A 23,319-nucleotide genomic window follows, 5' to 3' on the forward strand; every position below is an offset into this window, starting at 1 on the left:
GTAAAACTGTCACTGTTTGCAGATGACCGGATGCTATACATACATAATCCTAAAGATGCTACCAGAAAACTACTAGAGCTAATCAATGAATTTGGTAAAGTAGCGGGATACAAAATTAATGCACAGAAACCTTTGCACTCCTATACACTAATGATGAAAATTCTGAAGGAGAAATTAAGGAAACACTCCCATTTACCACTGCAACAAAAAGAATAAAATACCTAGGAATAAACCTACCTAAGGAGACACAAGACCTGTATGCAGAAAACTATAAGACACTGATGAAAGAAACTGAAGATGATACAAACAGATGGAGAGATATACCATGTTCTTGGATTGGAAGAATCAGCATTGTGAAAATGACTCTACTACCCAAAGCAATCTACAGATTCAATGCAATCCCTATCAAACCACCACTGGCGTTTTTCACAGAACTAGAACAAAAAATGTCACAATTTGTAGGGAAACACAAAAGACCCCGAATAGCCAAAGCGATCTTGAGAAAGAAAAACAGAGCTGGAGGAATCAGGCTCCCTACTTTAGACTATACTACAAAGCTAAAGTAATCAAGACAGTATGGTACTGGCACAAAAACAGAAATATAGATCAATGGAACAAGATAGAAAGTCCAGAGGTAAACCCATGCACATGTGGTGACCTTATTTTTGGTAACAGAGGAAAGGATATACAATGGAGAAAAGACAGCCTCTTCTATAAGTGGTGCTGGGAAAACTGGGCAGCTACATGTGAAAGAATGAAATTAGAACACTTCCTAACACCATACACAAAAATAAACTCAAAATGGATTAAAGACCTAAATGTAAGGCCAGACACTATCAAACTCTTAGAGGAAAACATAGGCATAACACTCTATGACATAAATCACAGCAAGATCTTTTTTGATCCACCTCCTAGTGTAATGGAAGTAAAAATAAAAATAAACAAATGGGACATAATGGAACTTAAAAGCTTTTGCACAGCAAAGGAAACCATAAACAAGATGAAAAGAGAACCCTCAGAATGGGAGAAAACATTTACAAATGAAGCAATTGACAAAGGATTAATCTCCAAAATTTACAAGCAGCTCATGCAGTTTAATATCAAGAAAACAAACAACCCAATCTAAAAATGGGCAGAAGACCTAAATAGACATTTCTCCAAAGAAGATACACAGTTTGCCAACAAACACATGAAAGAATGCTCAACATCACTAATCATTAGAGAAATGCAAATCAAAACTACAATGAGGTATCACCCCACACCAGTCAGAATGGCCATCATCAAAAAACCTACGAACAATAAATGCTGGAGAGGGTGTGGAGAAAAGGGAAGCCTCTTGCAGTATTGGTGGGAGTGTAAATTGATACAGCCACTATGGAGAACAGTATGGAGGTTCCTTAAAAAACTAAAAATAGAACTACCATATGACCCAGATATCACATTACTGGGCTTATACCCTGAGAAAACCATAATTCAAAAAGAGTCATGTATCACAGTGTTCACTGCAGCTCTATCTACAATAGCTAGGACATGGAAGCAACCTAAGTGTCCATCGACAGATGAATGGATAAAGAAGATGTGGCACATATATACAATGGAATATTGGAATAACTCATGGAATAATAATGAGTATTATGAGTATTATTGGAATAATGAGTATTATTGGAATAATAATTCCAATAATTATTGGAATAATTATTGGAATAATGAGTATTATTCCATGAGAATAACTCATGGAATAATAATAATAATAATAATGGAATAATAATGGAATAACTCAGCCATAAAATGAAACGAAATTGAGTTATTTGTAGTGAGGTGGATGGACCTAGAGTCTGTCATACAGAGTGAAGTAAGTCAGAAAGAGAAAAACAAATAGCGTATGCTAACACATATATACGGAATCTAAAAAAAAAAAGAGAAAAGGTCATGAAGAACCTAGGGGCAAGACAGGAATAAAGATGCAGACCTACTAGAGAAAGGACTTGGAGTCATGGGGAGGGGGAAAGGTAAGCTGGGATAAAGTGAGAGAGTGATAGTGTATATATGGACATATATACACTACCAAATGTAAAACAGATAGCTAGTGGGAAGCAGTCGCATAGCACAGGGAGATCAGCTCGGTGTTTTGTGACCAGCTAGAAGGGTGGGATAGGGAGGATGGGAGGGAGGGAGATGCAAGAGGGAAGAGACATGGGGATATATGTATGTGTATAACTGATTCATTTTGTTATAAAGCAGAAACTAACACACCACTGCCAAGCAATTATACTCCAATAAAAATGTTAAAAAAAAAAAGATGTGACACATATATACAATGGAATATTACTCAGCCATAAAAAGAAACGAAATTCAGTTATTTGTAGTGAGGTGGATGGACCTAGAGACTGTCATACAGAGCGAAGTAAGTCAGAAAGAGAAAAATAAATACCATATGCTAACACATATATATGGAATCTAAAAAAACCCCATGGATCTGAAGAACCTAGGGGCAGGACAGGAATAAAGACGCAGACGTAGAGAATGGACTTGAGGACACAAGGAGGGGAAGGGTAAGCTGGGACGAAGTGAGAGAGTGACATGGACTTATATACTATCAAATGTAAAATAGCTAGCTAGTGGGAAGCAGCCGCATAGCACAGGGAGATCAGCTCAGTGCTTTGTGACCACCTAGAGGGGTGGGATAGGTAGGGTGGTGGGAGACGCAAGAGGGAGGAGATATGTGGATATATGTATATGTATAGCTGATTCACTTTGTTATAAAGCAGAAACTAACACACCATTGTAAAGCAATTATACTGCAATAGAGATGTTAAGAAAAAAGAAAAAAAAGAATCCACCTGCCAATGCAGGTGACATGGGTTCAATCCCTGGTCCAGGAAGATCCCACTTGCCGCAGAGCAACTAAGCTCGTGCGCCACAACTACCGAGCCTGCGCTCTAGAGCCCGTGAGCCACAACTACTGAGCCCGTGTGCTGCAACTACGGAAGCCCACGTGCCTAGAGCCTGTGCCCTGCAGCAAGAGAAGCCACCATTATGAGAAGCCTGTGCACTGCAACAAGGAGTAGCCCCCACTCGCCACAACTAGAGAAAGCCCAAGTGCAGCAATGAAGACCCAATGCAGCTAAAAAAAAAGAAATAGCAGCTATCAAGATAATGAACAGTTAACCCTGAGAGAGCAAAAACTGGGTAGAAATGAAAGTAGAGTTGAATGAACTCATGAAAGAAATAAAAAGACAGTCAAGGTCTTTGGTGGTGCAGTGGTTGGGAGTCCGCCTGCCAGTGCAGGGTATGCGAGTTCAGTCCCTGGTCTGGGAGGATCCCACGTGCCGTGGAGCAGTTGTGTCCGTGCAGCACAACTGTTGAGGCTGCGCTCTGGAGCCCGTGAGCCACAGATGCCGAGCCCCCGGGCCACAACTGCTGAGGCCAGTGCGGCTGGAGCCTGTGCTCCGCGGCTGGAGAGGCCACCGTGGTGAGAGGCCCCTACTTGCTGTGACTGGAGAAGGCCTGTGCACAGCAGCTAGGACACAGTAATCAATCAATCAATCAATCAATCAATAAGAAAGTGAAATGAAGATTAACTTATGAGATGCCTAAGGGAGAAAAAGCACAAATGGAAAATTTAAAGGGGACAAAAGCAGGAAGATAATAAAAAAATATAAAATGATATAAAGAAACAAGCAAAAAGGGTCAGAGAGAAGGTAGTTGAAATGGATGATAGGAAAAGAAAAATACTTGTTTGTAATTGCAGTCCCTAAACAAGAAAAACAAAACAACAGAACACAATATTTAAAACTATCATCCAGTAAAACTTTTCAAAAATAAGGCAAGACCAGAATTTACACATTGACAGAGTCCTGCAGATATACAGGATAATTAATCTGTAATATCGATTTAAAGACATATCTTAAACTTTAAATATAAAGAAGAAACTCTGAAGGCATGCAAGTAAAAACATCAAATAACTTATAAGGGCAAGAGATTTAGACTGGTAAGAGACTTACCAACAGTAACAAATAAAGTAAGACAACAATAAAATAGCACTTTCAAAAAACTCAGAGAAAGAAAATATGAATCAAGGACTTTATATGTAGCCAAGATGTCCCTTCAAACATCAAGGCTATAGAAAGATCTTGGGGAATTCCATATTGATGGCCCTTCGTAAGTAATCTACTAAGGGGGAGAGCTTCATCCAACCAAGAGATAAACAGGGAAACTTCTGCAAAATACTTGAAGTGATAATTTAATACATTTAATAATAGATCTAAGACAAAAACAAAGGTAGGGACTACAGTGAAAGAATCATACATAAAATTACATGTTCTGACAAAGTAGAAATAAAAGCCTAAAAAATAAGAGTAGAAGGGAATAGAGACTAGAATAATTCATCAACAGTTGTGTCACAATAGGTGAGAATATTATTTATTTTAAAATGACTAATTAGGGTATAATTGGTTAAATTAAAAAATATTAAAGGCATTTAAAAAAGTTATATATAAAGATAAACAATCAACAGAACAAGAACACAACCTCTCCAAAACATCAAAATAAATTAAAAAAAATAAAAGATCAAAGAAAAGTAACATAAACACAGCAAATTTAACATAATAATAACAAAATTATAAGAAAGAGTGGAGAATTAATCTGTTACATCAATAAATATGGATAGATTTAACTCACCTATTAAGGAAAATATTTTTAATTTGGCTCACAAAGCAGGGCCCAACTATACTGTGCAAAAAAACACACCTCTAAACAAAAGGATCCAGAAAAGCTAAAACTAAGGGGTGAGCAAAAGTATTCTAGGCAAGTGGAAATAATAGGAAAACAGAGGCTGTGATATTATTATTTATGTAGGATTCAAGCAAAAAACATGGAATCTGACAAAGGACACTTCTTAATACTAAAAAGCCACAATTCACAATGAATAACAGGAGATGTTAACACATTCTGTATAAGACAGATCAAAAATAATAAGGATGTAGAAGGCAAACAACATAATTAATAAGGTAGAGCTTACAGATATATATTAAAATTTTATACTCTGAATAGAGAATATACCTTCTTATCAAATACACATTCAACAAATAACAAGTGTTGGCAAGGATGTGGATAAAAGGGAACCCTCATTCACTGTTGGTGGGAATGTAAATTGGTATGGCCACTATGGAAAACAATATGGAGGTTCCTCAAAAAATTAAAAATAGAACTATGATATGATCCAGCAATTCCACTTCTGGGTATTTATCCAAAGGAAAAAAACCCCACTAATATAAGATATATGCACTCCAGTGTCCATTGAAGTATTATTTACAATAGACAAGCTATAGAAGCAACCTAAGTGCCCATCAATAGATGACTGGATAAAAAAGATGTGGTATATATATAAACAATGGAATATTACTAAGCCATTAAAAAAATTAATTCTTGTCATTTGAGACAACATGTACAGATCTAGAGGGTATTATGCTAACTGAAATAAGTCAGTCAAAGACAAAAACTACACGATCTCACTCATATGCAGAATCGAAAAAACAAAACAAACAAACTGAACAAAATGAAAACAGACTCACAGATACAGAGAACAAATGGGTGGTTGCCAGAAGGGAGCGGGGTAGGAGAGGTGGGCGAAATACATGTAGGGGATTAAGAGGTACAAACCTCCAGTTTAATAGTAAGCAAGTCATGGGGATGTATATACAGCATAAGGAATATGGTCAGTAATATTATAATAACTTTGTATGGGGACGAGACTTATCATGGTGATCATTTCATAATGTATGCAAATGTCATTACATAGTATATCCAAAAGTAACATAATATTGTACGTCAACTATATTTCAATTTAAAAAATGCACATGGTACATTCACAAAAACTGATCATATACTAAGTAACGAAGAAAATACCAGTAAATCTGATCAAATAGAAGCATCATAAAGTCTTTCAACAGAATACAATAAAACTAGAAACTAACAAAAATTAAAAAACAAAAAAGCCTCTTCATCTGAAAACACAAAAATTTTTATGAAACAAGTTTTGGGTAAAAAAAGAAACTAAAATTACATATTTTCTTAAAAAATAATAAATCCTTTACATAGTAGAATAAACAAGGTACATCTGAAGTGTGACCAGAGGAAAAACCATAGCCTTACAAACCTGTATCGATAAAAATAAATGAATGAATTGAATTAACCACTCAAAAGCTAGAAAAGTAAGAAAGTAAACCAAAAAAAGCATAATAAAATAAATAATAAAGGTAAAAGCAGAAATCAGTGGAGAATGAAAAAAAAGTAGGTATGATAAATAAACCAAATCCTGTTACTTTGGAAAAAATTAACAAAATAGACAAACAACTAGGTAAGGGGAAAAAATCTACAAAATAAGAAATGACAAAAGGGAAATAACCATTGAAACAGAATTTTTTAAAATCATGAGACTACTTTCCAGACCTCTAGGCAAATAAATATGAAAGTTAGCTGAAATGGAAAAAACTAGTTGCCAAAATTGCCCCCATTAGACAGAAAGCTTTAAAGACTAACTCTCCTAGAAGAAATAGAGGAACTTATAATAAAAGAATTATGTCACAAAAAAGTATCAACCCCAGATGGTTTCATAGGGAAATTCTACCAAATCAAACAGTGGAGAGTCACAATGCTATGAACTGTCCCTGACTTTTGGGGGGAATAAAATACACATATTAATACTAAGTGTATGGAGTTCCCTGGTGACCTAGTGGTTAGGATTCTGGGCTTTCACTGTTGTGGCCGGGGTTCAATTCCTATTCGGGGAACTGAGATCCTGCAAGCCGTGCGGTGCAGCCAAAAAAAAAAAAAAAAAAAATCAATAAAAAACCGAGAACAAAACTGAAAACCAGAAAGACCTAACAGGCTTGAAGAAATTAAATAAAATCAAATAGAAGACAGTATATTAAAAAATAAATAAATACCAAGTATATTCAATAGTGTGGCTGCTGTCCTGGGGCCACCAATCTAAACTTTTTATGTCATAAACTTTGTTCAATTCAGCTGGTTTTCAAACTTGTAAGACCCTCAAAATCACCAGCCTAGGCCCTAAAATCCTATAAATATCCTTTCCTGACTTCCCCCTTCTGAGAAATTACTAAGACTTAGTCAAGGTGGATTTTCCCTTACTGTAAAATAAGCTAATAAATTTAGCCTTGATAAATGGGTTTTTTCTGGCAGTTTTTTGTGGAGTGGACAGTAGAGAGAAGGAAAATTCAACACAGATAAGGATTGGAGAGAATCTCAGAGAAAAACAAACAGAAATAGGAATATAAGAAGTATAGGAATTTTGGGGGGAAATGAAAAACTTAGTTTTAGCATACTGTAGATAAAGTCAACAAATTCTGGAGAGCTATTTGGGAGTCATACCCATGGAGATGATTGCTTTAAGTTTAGCGAACGGTAGAATAAACTATACAGAGAAAACTGTTACCTATACCAATCCTACAAATAAGGGATAGAAATGATTTTATTAACTCATTCACCATCCAGATGATTCAGAGACTAAAAAATGATATGAAAGCCACCTTAAAAATATTGCTTAACAGTAATATTCCATTGTATATATGTGCCACATCTTCTTTATCCATTCATCTGTTGATGGACACTTAGGTTGCTTCCATGTCCTGGCTATTGTAAATAGTGCTGCAATGAACATTGTGGTACATGTCTCTTTTTGAATTATGGTTTTCTCAGGGTATATGCTCAGTAATGCCATATCTGGGTCATATGGTAGTTCTGTTTTTAGTTTTCTAAGGAACCTCCATACTATTCTCCATAGTGGCTGTATCAATTTACATTCCCACCAATAGTGCAGGAGGGTTCCCTTTTCTCCACACCCTCTCCAGCATTTATTGTTTGTAGATTTTTTGATGATGGCCATTCTAAACAGTGTGAGGTAATACCTCATTGTGGTTTTGATTTGCATTTCTCTAATTAGTGATGTTGACGTTCTTTTCATGTATTTGTTGGCCATCTGTATGTCTTCTTTGAAGAAATGTCTATTTAGGTCTTCTGTCCATTTTTGGATTGGGTTGTTTTTGTGATATTGAGCTGCATGAGCTGCTTGTATATTCTGGAGATACATGTACTACAATGTTCACTGCAGCACTATTTACAATAGCCAGGAGATGGAAGCAACCTAAGTGTCCATCATCAGATGAATGGATAAAGAAGATGTGGCATATACATACAATGGAATATTACTCAGCCATAAAAAGAAATGAAATTGAGGTATTTGTAGTGAGGTGGATGGACCCAGAGTCTTGTCATACAGAGTGAAGTCAGAAAGAGAAAAACAAATATCGTATGCTAACACATATATATGGAATCTAAAAAAAAAAAAGGTTCTGAAGAACCTAGGGGCAGGATAGGAATAAAGACGCAGATGTAGAGAATGGACTTGAGGGCATGGGGAGAGGTAAGGGTAACCTGGGACAAAGCGAGAGAGTGGCATGGACATATACAGTACCAAATGTAAAACAGATAGCTAGTGGGAAGCAGCCGCATGGCACAGGGAGATCAGCTCGGTGCTTTGTGTCTACCTAGTGGGGTGGGATAGGGAGGTTGGGAGGGAGATGCGAGAGGGAGGAGAAATGGGAATATGTGTATATGTATAGCTGATTCACTTTGTTAATACAGCAGAAACTAACACACCATTGTAAAGCAATTATACTCCAATAAAGATGTTAAAATAAAATAAAATAAAATAAAACATGGTAGGTATAAAAACTAAGTGAAAGCAGCATACAGAGACTAAACAGTTATTCAAATGGCAGAGTTAAAAGCAGGAAGTTTAAAAAAAACAGTAAAGTCATAAGGAGGGAAAACCTCAACTCCTCTACAGCAGGTAACAACTAATTAACAATTCACCAGCTCAGGAGGTAATGCTTATCAAATCCCCTTCAGGTAATTCATTTCTAACTGTCTTTATCTCATTAGATCAGTTATTTCACAACTGGAAAGGTCAGTGGATGGCTTCCTCGAAGACAGACACACTTCTTAGCAAATGTCAGTTATTAAAATCACTTTGTTCAGAGAAAAAACAAAAACTATCCAGTTTTTTAAAAAAGCATGTGCCCAGAAAATCAAGCCCATTTAAAATCCTGAAGATATGTGGATTTTGAGAACTCAGTAGATTCCATTTAGAAACAAGTAGACTTCATTTTTCACAATATCAGATAACATTAGAACATGGCATATTTTCAAGATAAACAAACAGAAACACACTTTAAAACTGTCCCTACCCTTCCCACCCCCAACCCCAGTAAGTATCTATCAGCATATTCTAAAAAGCAAAGCTTCCTCATGCAAGTGTTCACCAGAAACAACCACCACCAACTATTCCTAAAATAGCTAGTGATGAAACAGAAGGACAGTGAGAAAGCTGGAGAGGTGACTAACACACTGTGCAGGAGGGTGCTCTACAACTACTGGCATGCAGTGACTGTCAAGCAGGTGAACAGAATCACAGGCAGAGACTACCAGCTAGAACCCTTAAAGGGGCTGAATGCTCCAAGCAGAAAGCCCAACTTCCTGGTTCATCTCAGTAATTCTCAGTGAGAAAGAATTCTACCACCAAAAGGACTAAGGTTTGTAACAAAGGAAACTCTCAGGAACGAAACAGCCATTATAAATGCTAAATTCTTCAACAAATGAAAAATCTATGTACACTTTGGAGAATAATTTAAGCATGTTCCCTATTTACACTAAAAATGTATAGCCGTGCTTTTCATTAAAATTAGTTTGCTCCATTACATAATTTCATCTTTAACAACTAAGCATATGATAGAGTATATTTCATTATTTATAACTCAAAAATAGGGCACCTCCAAAGTGGAGTTATTTTTTTTTTTTTTTTTTTTTTTTTTTTTTTTTTTTTTTTGTGGTATGCGGGCCTCTCACTGTTGTGGCCTCTCCCGTTGCGGAGCACAGGCTCCGGACGCGCAGGCTCAGCAGCCATGGCTCACGGGCCCAGCCGCTCCGCGGCATATGGGATCCTCCCAGACCGGGGCACGAACCCGTATCCCCTGCATCGGCAGGCGGACTCTCAACCACTGCGCCACCAGGGAGGCCCCAAAGTGGAGTTATTTTATACTACACTGAAGAGAACGCTTTGGTTCTAATTATATATATATCAATGGATATACAGGCTGCAACTTTTACAGTCCTACAGTTTGGCTCAGGGTAATGACTCATTTGTCTAATTAGAGAACTGGTCATGCATTTTTCTGTTTTTGTTGTTGTTTTTATTTTTTCTTTCTTAGAATATCAATATTATCATTTAAAAACTGGGTCCAGGGCTTCCTTGGTGGCGCAGTGGTTGAGAGTCCGTCTGCTGATGCAGGGGACACGGGTTCGTGCCCCGGTCCGGGAAGATCCCACATGCCGCAGAGCAGCTGGGCCCATGAGCCATGGCCGCTGAGCCTGCGCGTCCGGAGCCTGTGCTCCGCAACGGGAGAGGCCACAGCAGTGAGAGGCCCGCGTACTGAATAAATAAATAAATAAATAAATAAATAAAAACTGGGTCCATCTCCAATAAAAGATAAAGACAATGAAAATATTCTGGAACTTAGAAAAAATTTTAATTAACTAGGTCTTTGGAACAATCAAACAGCTTTTAAAACAGTTCAAAGATAAAATATTTAATGAGTCAAAAAGAGGCCATCCCAAAATGTTTCTCCCATAATGAACAGATACTAAAGAAAAACATTAGAGACCCAACTTAATTAAGGATATGCACGGAAATAAAATGCATATCATTCCACCTTTTCAGTGATAATGTTTTAGTACATAATAGACATACAGGGTACTCATATTGTATTTTCCAGGACAATTCCAAAATCAAACACTTTATACCTATAAATACATTTGTACTTATCAAACTATATATGCCTAATTTGGGTTGAGATATGATAATAGTTCTTTTCTTTTTTTTTTTTTTTTTTTTTTTTTGTGGTACGCGGGCCTCTCACTGTTGTGGCCTCTCCCGTTGCGGAGCACAGGCTCCGGACGCGCAGGCCCATCGGCCATGGCTCACGGGCCCAGCCGCTCCGCGGCATGTGGGATCTTCCCGGACCGGGGCACGAACCCACGTCCCCTGCATCGGCAGGCGGACTCTCAACCACCGCGCCACCAGGGAAGCCCCAATAGTTATTTTCTTAATGCAGCTTTATTCAAACATAACTCCAATGTTGTAATTTGTGATTAAGACAAATTCACATTATCTATAGCCTTTTAGTTGGCTCGGTTGGCCCAAGGAGACATTTTTGGCATTGCTTATTAAATTTTTAAAAATTCATGTTTATTTTCTATTACTAAAAAATGCAGAGGGGAAGTAAGTTTAAAGCCAAAAAGAAAAGAAAAGAAGAGAGAATACCATTTCAGTTAAAAGCTACTGGATTATTTTTTATATACCCTATTCACTAGACCACGGAGGGATCAAGAAACTATGACCAGCAGGTCAAATACAGCCCATTGCCTGTTTTTGTAAATAGTTTTATTGGAACACAGCCATGTGCCTTTGTTTACTTATTGCCTATGGCTGTTTCCACTCTACAGTAACAGAGTTAAGCAGTTGCAACAGAGACTGTATAACCCATAAAGTCTAAAACATTTACTATCTGGCCCTTTACAAAAAAAAAATTTGAGGCTCCCTGCTCTAGACCTTTTAAGATATAACACAGAAAAGTCCTACATTAGTGCTAAGTTAAATAACTTTAATATTTTTTGCCTAATTTATGATTTGACATATACTGTTAAAGTGCCCTTTATCCAAGTCCTACTAAATTAAGGTTTAGCTTTAGTTGCTTTGTTCACTGAGGTTTCCCATGTACAAACCGTTATAAGGAGAAGAAGCTGTGAAGGTTAGCTTTAGATTAGCAAAGACTATTCCCATCAGATTTGCTTGTTGCCTATTTTTCTTATATTGCTGTAAAATTACCATTTCGGAGTCACTGTGAGAGGCCTGACCCAGGCAGGGTACAGGCCCTAGCTCAGAGTGAGAAGCTTGGTCAAGGGAGAGAAGGGGCTCAATAATGTCATCGTAATCATCTTCCTCTGTATCCCCCTCCCCATCGGCAAAAGTACCTCTAGTCAAGAAATCGGAGCGCGTCCGCGCCATTCGAGCTTTCTTTTTATGGGCCGGTCTGGCAACCTGCTTGACCAAATGATAAAACAAATAACACAAAAATGTTTTGTTTTGGTTTTTGGGAGACGATGCCAATGAAAGACATCAGAGAGCTCATGAATTTCTTGAAACATCCCCTCCACCCCTGTGCCCTTTCCACTAGGAGTGACAGCGATAACCAAAAGCAATCCATATTCATTACTCTGGACAAAGAATAAGAATGGAAGCTAAATCTATACTGTTCTTCTCCATAGCCAAGGAAGTCATCTTTCACTGCCATGAGTCACCAAAGTCACTTGCATAAATTGCCTTCTTTTCCTCAGCAACTTCTTTTTTGTAAATAATCTGGATTTTTAGGCACCCTTCCCTGCCTGAAGTACTCCTCTCTAAGTGTAACAGACTTAACTCATGGCTTCTCTCTCTGTAAACACTTGGGAGTAAATGAGTAGATGAGGTGCTCTACCTACAAGAATAATAATTTCCAAAACAGCGTGCACCTATTTTGCAGAGAAGATAAATAAAACAAAAGTCAATACTTACCTCTCCTTGGCCCGGCCCAGTTAACTTCACAGATTTCCAAGCTGGTTCATCTTGTTTATGGAGTTGAGGATTTCCACTGTTTAAGGCTTCCTTGGTGACACTTAGGATAAAACAACAGGATTACATTTCAATTCCTAGCAGGTATCTCATGGCAGCAGTCTTAAAAGTATAGCATGAAATATAGTCTAACAAGTCAGGTCAAAGAAATGGATTTGATAATGAGAAAGGGAAAATACCAAATCCCCAAATCTTTAGAATCAGTCTCAGAAGAAGGGGCCTTTACTCTAATCATTATAAAATACCTGATAAGTAGCCACCCAGTGATGAGGACCTCATTACTTTGTTTTATACTGAGATGGTCCTTTGTTTTATACTGAGATGGTCTTATTGATAAGCAAATTTTCATTCTGAAATCTCTCTGTAGCTTTCATCTGTGGTCTTAGTTTAAAATTTTTAGAATAAAATCAACACTGGCAGAATAAGAAATTGTTATCAAGCTAAAAGAAGTATGCCCCAAACCATAAAGATGGTATAGTGTTAGTCTGTGAAAATTTAATTCTGCTTGAATAACCACATGATATGATTGTTTTATCATTAAATTCTCTGTAGAAATGAATGTCTGTGTCTGATGAAAATCTGAACAGAACCTGTACTTTTATGGCCCCAATTATCTATATTAACTCAGAACCATGAGTCTTAAAATTTATCAATAACAGGACTGTAAACTCACTGAAAATCATATCTTACCTTCTAGCATACTGCTGGGTTTAAAGTAGACACTAACTTATAATACCATTTGGCAGAGTAATTGCCCTTGCATTCAAAATCTTCCACTTAATTTTATAAATGAAGGCCTAGGTTATCTTGTCCTTTGCCCTATGCAATAATCCCTAAACAAAGCTAATTAGATGTCAATCTTTCTGATAGCTAAAAGCTTCTCAGAGATCTCCCTTCTGACCAGTGTACAATCAAGTCCAGCAATCCTAGGTTGTCCTGAATAACCCTTTTGGTTATTAAAAATCTCTCTTGCCACAGTTGAGCCATTTACCTTTGATTTTTTTCCTCCAAAAGAGAAACAATTAATAGGACCTTTGATAGCACCTGACCACCCTAACTAACTTTTAAACTCACAGCATTTTCCCTTAGTTTCTCCGTGATTTCTTTTTTGTTCTCCCTTACTAACCAGCTGAAGACTAAGATGCACTTATCACCACTATGGCATAGAAAGGACACTAATGTTACTTCTTAATCATGACATCCAATGCTGATTTCTAAACAGGAAACTCAAATTCTGGTCTCAGGTGTTTCTCTAAATATGTGACCTTATACAAGTCATTTCACCTCCATGGGCACCAGTGACCTCATCTATAATATGTGGGAACTGGACTAGATATTATAACTTAGAAACACTAACATTTATGAGTCTATAAAATGCTAATGTTTCTAGTATTACTTATAGAACAAGAGAAGATGTGAAGTATGAACTTTACTTAACCTTTCACACAAACAATCTAATATATAATCATTTTGAAGATACATAGATATTAATAAGGTAAAGCAAACTAGGTCAAGTAGCTATAAGACTTTATCTTGGCAAAATGATAAAAGGAATAATTCACAAGGATGATTAATGTTTTTGAAATCTGTAAGTCTTCTACAAAACAGATTCATGGATGTAACAACTACGCACACACACACACACACACACACACACACATGCACACCCCTCACATAACTAAAATTAATCAGAATGACAGAAATAATATGTTTTTAACATTCTCTGGTGGGCTTATATGCTACACAGAGTCTGAACTTCTGGGCAATCTCTAGGTTAATGTGCAGCACTAGGATCTCAAGTTGTCATGTAGTCCAACTGCATTTCATACTCCTCTATAAAAATTCTTAGTGGAAAAATAAAATATAAATGATCTCTTGCCCATATTTACAAAGAGTTTCTATAAAATCTGTAATTTTAAAGACTGACAGAGTTAAAAGTTAGGTTATGATGAGAAAAAGTTATTTCCAGAGTTAACATGAAATTTAACTTTTTTAGCCCTAAGATATAGCCCTCCTTTCATTTAAAGTGATATTCTCCCACAAGAACAGAAAGAATTCACTGTATACATAGCCTTAATATAAATATTTTAAATTTTATCAAATTTGTTTTTATGTCCCACTTAAGAAATGCTTTCTCACAGCTACCACTACTTAAGACAACTTAAAAGAATAAAGAACTTCCACTTATGTGAGGTATTTAAAGTAGTCACAGTGGTCTACACAGTGGCGGTCCAGTGATTAGGACTCCCCGCTTTCACTGCCAAGGGCCCAGGTTCAATCCCTGGTTGGGGAACTAAGATCTCACAAGACAAAAAAAAAACCCCAAAAAAACCATACAGTAGTCATATTTTTAGAAACAGAAAGTAGAATGGTGGTTGCCAGGGGCTGGGGGTAAGGGGAAAAGGGGAGCTGCTTTCAATGGGTAATTGAGTTTGTTTTGCAAGATGAAAAAGCTCTAGAGATCTGCTGCACAACAGTGTGCATATAGTTAACACAACTGAACTGTACACTTTAAAATGGTTAAGATGGTAAATTTTATGTGGTTTTTATCCCCCCCGCAAAAAGTACAAAGAACTTAATGCAGACCATAAATAGGCCAACAGCTTTGACAAAGCACATTAACTTTAAAGCCTGATACTAACAAGCTTGGACTGCTACACCTAACAGCTCTAGGGCAACCAGCAATTGCTGACTGCCTACTAAGTTTCCAGGCACTGTACAGCCCTTCACAAATGTTTTCTCACTTAATGGGGAGGAACCAAAAACCGTGCTATCTGTGCTTAGTCAAAGACTCCTAGGGTATAATTATATCCAATTTCAGGTGGCTGGTGGAGTCAACAATTAGGAAATTTTTTTACACATAGAAAATGGCTAATTTGAGTAGCACCCATACAAATAGTTGAGGCACATCAAGGCACCCTAATGAAAATTTCCAAAAAGTTTCCCATTTATACATAAAAATAAATAAAGACTTCACTTACAGGGAACTACTCATATTTTCCTTTGGCGTGAAGAAAATGGCCCTAGTAGTTCCATCTCTGAAAGGGTCATCAGATTTGTAGCTACAAGGTTGAGTTGGCCTAAGGTGTTCTCTTTTTGAAATGCAATTATTAGAGAGTTTACAGGCTACATTCAGTTGAGTGGACATTCTGTCTGTCTTGGATAATTCCTTAACAGCACTAGATTGGCATGGGCCTCCTTTTCTTTCAAAGAACAGAGTGACAGGTCGGTCCTTCAAGGGTAAGTGAGCAGAGGGACTGTCTTTTGGGGCAAGAGCAGCATCTTTAACAGTTACTGATGGAGTCCCAGCTACACTGGGTTCGTCCTTATTTAGGGTATTCAGGATGAGGAGAGAGGATGGCCTCTCTATTCTTTGCTTTGACTGATGGAAAGATGGTACCAGAAAAGTCTCCCCAGTTCTTGGCTTTTCAATTGTCTTAAAGGCTTTACGCTCCTTTTCTAAAATATCTGTTTGCTGGCGAATCTGTTCCATCATCTCTTTTTCATTCTGCTGCTGCAATTGCTTTTGCCTTTCTTCCTTCTCAGTGTTTAGCTTTTCTAACTTCTTAAGCACAATATTGGAAGAATCTGTATTCAAAGAAGCAACAACTTGATTTTCCCCTGGAAAGTGGTACTTTCTGGCTTCCCTGTTGATATCCAAAGTAAGAGATGGAAGTGTTTCTTCACTTTCCAATAGTTTGTTTCTCTGGACACTTGTGTCTAGCTGAGAACTTGTTTTCAGTGGGTCTTGTTGGGGAATATAAAAAAATGTAGGCAGACTATTTAAAATAAAAGAGTCTCTCAGCTGTGGTTTACAGGTAATAGATTCAGAACTGCAAACCAGTTTTTCCTTCATAGCCCCATTCTTTAAATGCACTGAGTCAGAAGGTGCCCTCTTTTGAATCAATGTATAGTTAGTCTCACTTGAGGTACTGAGGGCATTGTCCTGTGAATCAAAATTTGGACTGCTAGATATCTTAGGTGACAGAAACGGCACATCTCCTTCATCTAGAATTATGGGCTCTGGTTTGCTCTTTTGGCTTTCCTCACAGCTCAGAAGTTCCAAGCTTCCTTGAGAGCTTTCACTATCAGGTGTACCCTGTAAAGACTGAAGGCCCTCAGGCATCAGTTCTGTAGACCACCTACGTTCTTCTGAAGGAGACACACCACCAAGAGAACGGACTTTCAGCAATTCTAAACTAAATATAGCTTGCTCTAGTTCTCTCATTCTCCGACTTTCTCTTTTGGCCCGACCCACTTTTTTCTGGTGGAGATCTTCCAAGGACTTGGGTCTCTCTCTTACAGTCACATCTGCCTGCAAGTCCATACCACTTTGACTTCTGGCTCTCTCCTGTCGCTTGTCTGGGGACTCGTTCAAGCAGTCCTTTGAACTTTCATGACTAATTCGATTACTCTCTATCACAGATTTACATTCCTCTATGGCTTTTACTCTGTTGTCAAATGAACAATCCTCCCATTCTGAAGGGTCTGAACCGTGAATTTCCAGAGTTCCATATGGCTTGATATTTGCCAATCCAAGTTTTAGTTTTGTTTTTTTTAGTCTTTGTTCTTTTAAAGCTTTAAATCTATATCAAAACAGGAAAAAAAAATAGGCTAGAGATATCTCTTGGTTACCACTGCAGAGAATACATTTATTGAGAATTTTTTAAAAAGTGGAAAGTCTCAAAATTTTTCTTTTTATAATATTAAGTGTTTCTTTAACTTGGATGCACATTTCACAATTCTATTTCTAGTGGAGAAGACAAAATGAGATAACCAATTCTAACTCAAGTTAGGCAAATGTTAGAGCAGACATATAAGAAGTATTTGACAAGTGAGGAATTTATTATTATAGCAAAAAAGATTACCTTTGTCTTGCTCTGAATCCTCTACATAGTGATTGCAAAAGGATAATTTTGTTCCTTTGTTCTTGATACCTCTTACTTTCCCTGTAGCCTTTCCATCTCGCCTGTATGCAGATAGCAGCCATGTGCCTCCGCCTATAGTGCTCCCTCCATTTCTGCTGGATGACAATGGCTGCAGTCCGGAGCTCCAAATACCGCTGCCTCTCTAAGTGGGCACGCCAGGAAGCTTGAAGAAGAGTGGCTGCACTAGCCATAACTAAAGCATCCTGCTGCACAGCTGCATCTCTGACTTGCTTCTGATTTAGGTAATTCCTCCAGAATCGCTACGGGGAAGACAAAATAATAAAAACTGTTGTCATATCTTATAACACATTCTCACAGAAATTTCTTATGTCATAACTAGAGGTTAAGTGGCTAAACAGCTAAATTGTGGGTGGTTAAAGTAAAAAAAGTTTCCTTTTCCAGATATGCCTGGCTAAAATAACTATTTTAGATAATATAACCTCAATGAAGTTAATTATACAACTTAAAGTAATTTAAAACTTTTTGATGCTTTCATGCCCTGCAAATTAATTTTAACAAATTACATTATATTCTCACCTACAATTTGCCAATATTCATGGGTTTAACGTCAACGTGTATACATTGCAAAGATTAAGATATTAAAGATTTTCTTGTACAAACAGTAAAGATCCTGTGGAAAACAGCCATCATATAAATCAAAGAGGGAGAAAATAAAAGATAAATGTAAAATATGATACCTTTCATCCAAAATGAATACATAACAACAACAATGTACATATAATTCTCAAATATCACTCAGAAAACTAAAAATAACTTGCCAACAAAAATTAAGGCACATAATTCCTTTGCCCCTAATCATACCTCACAAGACATTATAACTATAAATTCAATTTAATTTCAATTTAACTCCATTAATATTTATTAAAAGTCTATTATTATATGCCAGGTAATCTGTTGGATGCTGTGAACATTTAACAAATGAGTAGGACACATTCTCACCACTGAAGAAATTTACATTCTTACTTAAATGTTTCACAGTAAAACAGTCTAGTTACTAAAACACTGGCTAAATAAACTAGCCAATCTCATGCAAAGAATCTTTTGTTTCCTACCTGGATGATAACGGATGCCTGTCTCAGATGGAGGAAATGCTGCCTACACAGCAAGACCCTGAACCATCGCTGCAACAATATGATTCTGCGGAGCACCTCTTGGTGAAGCAGATCTTGTAGGTGTTGTCGTTCCTGCTCCTTTAGGAACACCTACCAGAAGGAAAAAAGATGAAGCATACAGCTTAAGAAGAAATGAGAAATTTATTTCATGCATCATCGTTCCTATGGTAAGCTTTTTTAGAGAAGAACAGACATAGTGGCAGACAGGTACAAGCAGTACTGATAGATATTTCCATCAACTTAGCCAAAGCAGTCATTCTCAAACTGGAAAGGAGGCATTAGAATATAGAAGGGGAACTGGAAAGGTGAACATCACTACAAAAATGCCAGTGCCAGAGACTGTGATACATTATTCCCTTGGGAACTTCACCATTAGAAGCCAATGCAGTACTGGTAATATTAATATGTCATATTTTTCAAAGATGTTGGAGTGGGGAAAAAAAAGATGACAACCACAAATTTTAAAGTTTGATCATAATATGAATAAACCAATAATGATAGTCTTTTTGAAACCCAGCATGCGTCAAAGGCTTCTTGCTGCCCAAAGCTATTCATCAGTTTACTTAGTTACTCCTTCATTCTATTATAAATCTTTAGGAATTTAGGGGGATACAAAGATAACTTAGACATAGTCCCTTTGGAAACAGGATTTACACTTCAACATTAAGAGCAGGTAGATATTAAAAACTGTATATATTTAAGGTGTACAATGTGATGTTTTGATGTATGTATAAACGTTTTGAAATGATTACCACAATCTAATTAACATATCCATCACTCCCCATTTTTGTCAACAATTAAAAAATATTCTTAGAAAGTACAGATAGATATTAGATACCCAAAGAGGAAAACAGTAAGCTATTCAGGGCAAGAGACAGAGCAAAACAAGGAGTTGGAAATAAGAACAAAGGTACAGGGACTCCCCTGGTGGTCCAGTGGTTAAGAATCCACCTTCCAAGACAGGGGATGTAGGTTCAATCCCTGGTCGGGGAACTAAGATCCCACATGTCACGGCACAACTAAGCCCACATGCCGCAGCTACTGAGCCCGCGTGCCACAACCAGAGAGAAGCCTGTTCGCCGCAATGAAGATCCCGCCTGCCGCAACTAAGACCCAACACAGCCAAATAAATAAATAAATAAATTTCTAAAAATGTAAAAAAAAAATTATAAAAAAAAGAATAAAGATACATACTGGGACAATGGAACAATTAATAGCTTGAAGTGGGGCTTCCCTGGTGGTGCAGTGGTTAAGAATCCACCTGCCAATGCAGGGACACGGGTTCGAGCCCTGGTCTGGGAAGATCCCACATGCCACGGAGCAACTAAGCCTGTGTGCCACAACTACTGAGCCTGCGCTCTAGAGTCCGCGAGCCACAACTACTGAGCCCACATGCCACAACTACTGAAGCACACGCACCTAGAGCCCGTGCTCCGCAACAAAGAGTAGCCCCTGCTCGCCACAACTAGAGAAAGCCCACGCGCAACACCAAAGACCCACTGCAGCCAAAAATAAATAAATAAATAAATAAATAAATTTATTAAAAAGGAAAAAAACAGTGTGAAGTCACAACATGGAGGTTCTTGAAAAAGAGAAAGATGTTTTGATTTAATGAGGAGGTTATAAGGGGATTATTATTGAGCAGGAGGCTGACATAAAGTATATTAAGACGATGATTTTGACACTATGGGTAGAGTGAGTTAAATGGAATAAAAAATAGACTGGCATTAGATGATGGATCTGTTTACTATAAGAGAAATGTGTGAGAGCTACAAAACAAAACTAAAATGGAAACAGTAAGAATGGAGAAAAAGGGAGAGATGTGAGAAACATTTATAAGGAAAAAAACAGAAACAGAACTTTGTAAAATGATTAAAGTGAAGGGTAAGCCAAAATACGATTATGGTTTCTAGCCTAAGAAGCTAGAAGAAAGGTGACAGAGAAAAAGACTAGTTGATTACTTAAAGACAGTAGGGGAATCTGGATAAGGTCACTTTAGGCAAATTGAGTTGATAATTACAGTGCAATACCTAGGAAGAAATGCTTTTTAAGCAGTTAAAATTACAGGCAGTACTAGAGCATTGGCCATAAGCTCTTTGATTAATACTGACTATATTATTAAGTAAAAATCTTGGCCTAATCGATTTCCCTATGATATCTGGTACACTTTCTTATAAACATTCTCCTCAGCAAAGACTGCCATTATTACTTATATACAAAAATGCACTCAATCTGGCAAAAGCTGTATATATTATATTTACCATGGATTTTCCAACTTGATAATTATCTGGATTAAGATGTATTTTCCTGAAGAAATCCTGAATGTTAAATTTGGATGGAATAATATTTCGGGGAAGAAGTACATGGAAATGGCTCACAAAATCCTGAAAAGTGAAAAGAAGATGTTGTAAAATCACAAAAGAATTATATGTAAACAAAATCCTAAACTAGCTAATTGTCCTTTTATTGACCTTTTTCTCATTATTTTAAACAGGGTGAAACCAAGAATTTACTTGTTAGTTTAAAATATTTCAAAAGGTTAATTAGTAAAATGGTAGGGGGAGATAGTGATTCCTACATATTTTGTTATCAAAGGGGAATGAAAGAAGAAGGGCAGAAGCTAATTCTCCTTTGAGAAAGCTGTACTAAAGACCAAAGAAAAGGTTATTTAACAAAAATCTGAATTTTTTAGCAGAAAAATAAGCAAAGGTGACAGCTATTTCAGGGTACAACTGAGAATAAAGCTTTCCCTCAACAGTAAAGACCTGCTCAGCTGCTGAAAAGCTTCAAAATAATTTCTATATCCATAGCAGCAGTAGCTGATGAGAACAGTTGTGAGCCTTGCTGGCAGCCTCCTATGTAAGAAAATCCTGCTGAGAAGACTTTAGGAAAAATCAAATGGGATCTTTTCTTTTGAACTAGATAGTTCTGATTGAAGTAGTTCAATTACTGGCGTAATCAGTGTGAAGAATTGCCATGTTATGGGTAAACTTATATTAACAAACATTCAGATCAAATGAGAATAGCCAAGTAGTGGATTCTATTACAACACAAGCTTAATGAGATTGCTGTCATTCAATGGAAATGAGTATTCTCTATCCCTCTTCAATTCTGTATACAAAAGATAGAATGTAAAGGAAGAATCAGGAGAAATAAACAACAAGTGAGACCCAAATAAAAAATAAGCAAGGCATAGGAATAATTTACTTGATGTACAAATATATTTAAATATCACTATAAAAGCATAACCTGGAAAGAATATTTGCAGCTGTATCCTGATTGGCGAATTCGAACTGTCTCCAGCATCCCAGTGTACCGAAGCTGTCTAAGTACCAAGGCATCACTGAACCTTAATGGCAACTAAAACAAAGCAAATGGAAAAAAGATTAACCCAGGAGAATAGATCTCCAAATTAATGTTTGTCTTATAAGTGTAGTTAAGTTTTGAATATCTAGGAATTGACTGGAGGCCGTCTGGTTAAGATACAGCAGAGGTGGTGGGACAATCTCACCTCCCCAGCTGGTAGCTTCAGAAAAGTTCTAACTGCCTGACCAAAAGGAAAAAAGAGACACCAAGCTTCCAGGCTTCTCTACTTGCAGAAGAAGAGGGCCTTCAAAGCTCAAAAGGAATGTAGTTGCCCACAGGCCACATAGTCTAGTCACTATAAAATTTGTAACAAGGTTAATCTACTTATACATAGTCAAGACTGTCTATATTTTTATTAAGTAAGATTTTATCTACAATCTCACTCAGAAATGACTTACCCCACACTCTTCCAGTTGCCTTGGTTAACTTGAGAGCTGACATATTTCTTCTTGTATGACTAGTACAAGGTTAAAAGAAGTTTACTTCCCTAGTTTTTGCTGATGATACTGGTATGACACATTGAAAAACAAAAAATTCCTATAATCCCTGAGAATTGATCTCTCATTGTATAAGCATCAATAGGGAAGAGGCTAAAGGGAGGCATTCGATCATCACCAGTCATGACACTTTGTCACTCCTAGGTATCTCATAGGCATATTTTTAGACATTCAAAAGAGGCTGTATTTGGAGCTTCTGATATTTCTCCCTATTCTCTAAATACTATTTTCAATGATCCACTAAGGCAATCCCAAATATTTTCCTGCAGAAAGATGGGGCATACCAGCTGTCAAAAAAAAAAAAAAAGTCAAGTGGGCAACTTATGTTAAATAATAATAGCAGTTAATATTTATTTTGTACTTATCCTGTGCCCTTAAATACTTCATCAATTGAACGCTTTGCATAGCAAGAATAACAAGGACTCAAACTTCTATTTAACTGTAAATAAAATGGTTTCCTCTTTTGTCACTATAAAAGAATGGCTAACATTTACTAAGTGCTTAGTATGGGCCAGGAACATTCTAAGTACTTTACAGGTATTGACTCATATGTATTCACAAAACACTATGAGGTTGGTCCTACAATTCCATTATATTGTTACACAGATGAAAATATTTAAGGCATAGAAAGGTTAAGTAACTCATCT

General features: G+C 37.0%; 1 protein-coding gene across 2 annotated transcripts in view; it reads right to left on the reverse strand.

Annotated features, from left to right (window-relative positions):
* The window catches only part of MYO9A (myosin IXA), a gene marked incomplete at its 5' end in the record, with an annotated part of 231,895 nt that overhangs the window by 70,222 nt on the left and 138,354 nt on the right, over positions 1 to 23,319 (reverse strand). Inside the window, 7 exons of one of the 2 annotated variants that reach the window (XM_079698961.1) lie at positions 11,966 to 12,178; positions 12,692 to 12,767; positions 15,730 to 17,334; positions 17,617 to 17,936; positions 18,750 to 18,899; positions 21,071 to 21,193; positions 22,059 to 22,169. In XM_079698961.1, coding sequence (XP_079555087.1) covers positions 11,966 to 12,178; positions 12,692 to 12,767; positions 15,730 to 17,334; positions 17,617 to 17,936; positions 18,750 to 18,899; positions 21,071 to 21,193; positions 22,059 to 22,169 — 2,598 coding nt within the window. Of the gene's footprint in view, positions 1 to 11,965; positions 12,179 to 12,691; positions 12,792 to 15,729; positions 17,335 to 17,616; positions 17,937 to 18,749; positions 18,900 to 21,070; positions 21,194 to 22,058; positions 22,170 to 23,319 lie in introns of both variants that reach the window. The other variant, XM_079698962.1, reaches the window with a different exon arrangement.

The sequence above is a fragment of the Hyperoodon ampullatus genome (genome assembly GCF_949752795.1).
Source record: "Hyperoodon ampullatus genome assembly, chromosome: 3".
Lineage (NCBI taxonomy): Eukaryota > Metazoa > Chordata > Mammalia > Artiodactyla > Ziphiidae > Hyperoodon > Hyperoodon ampullatus.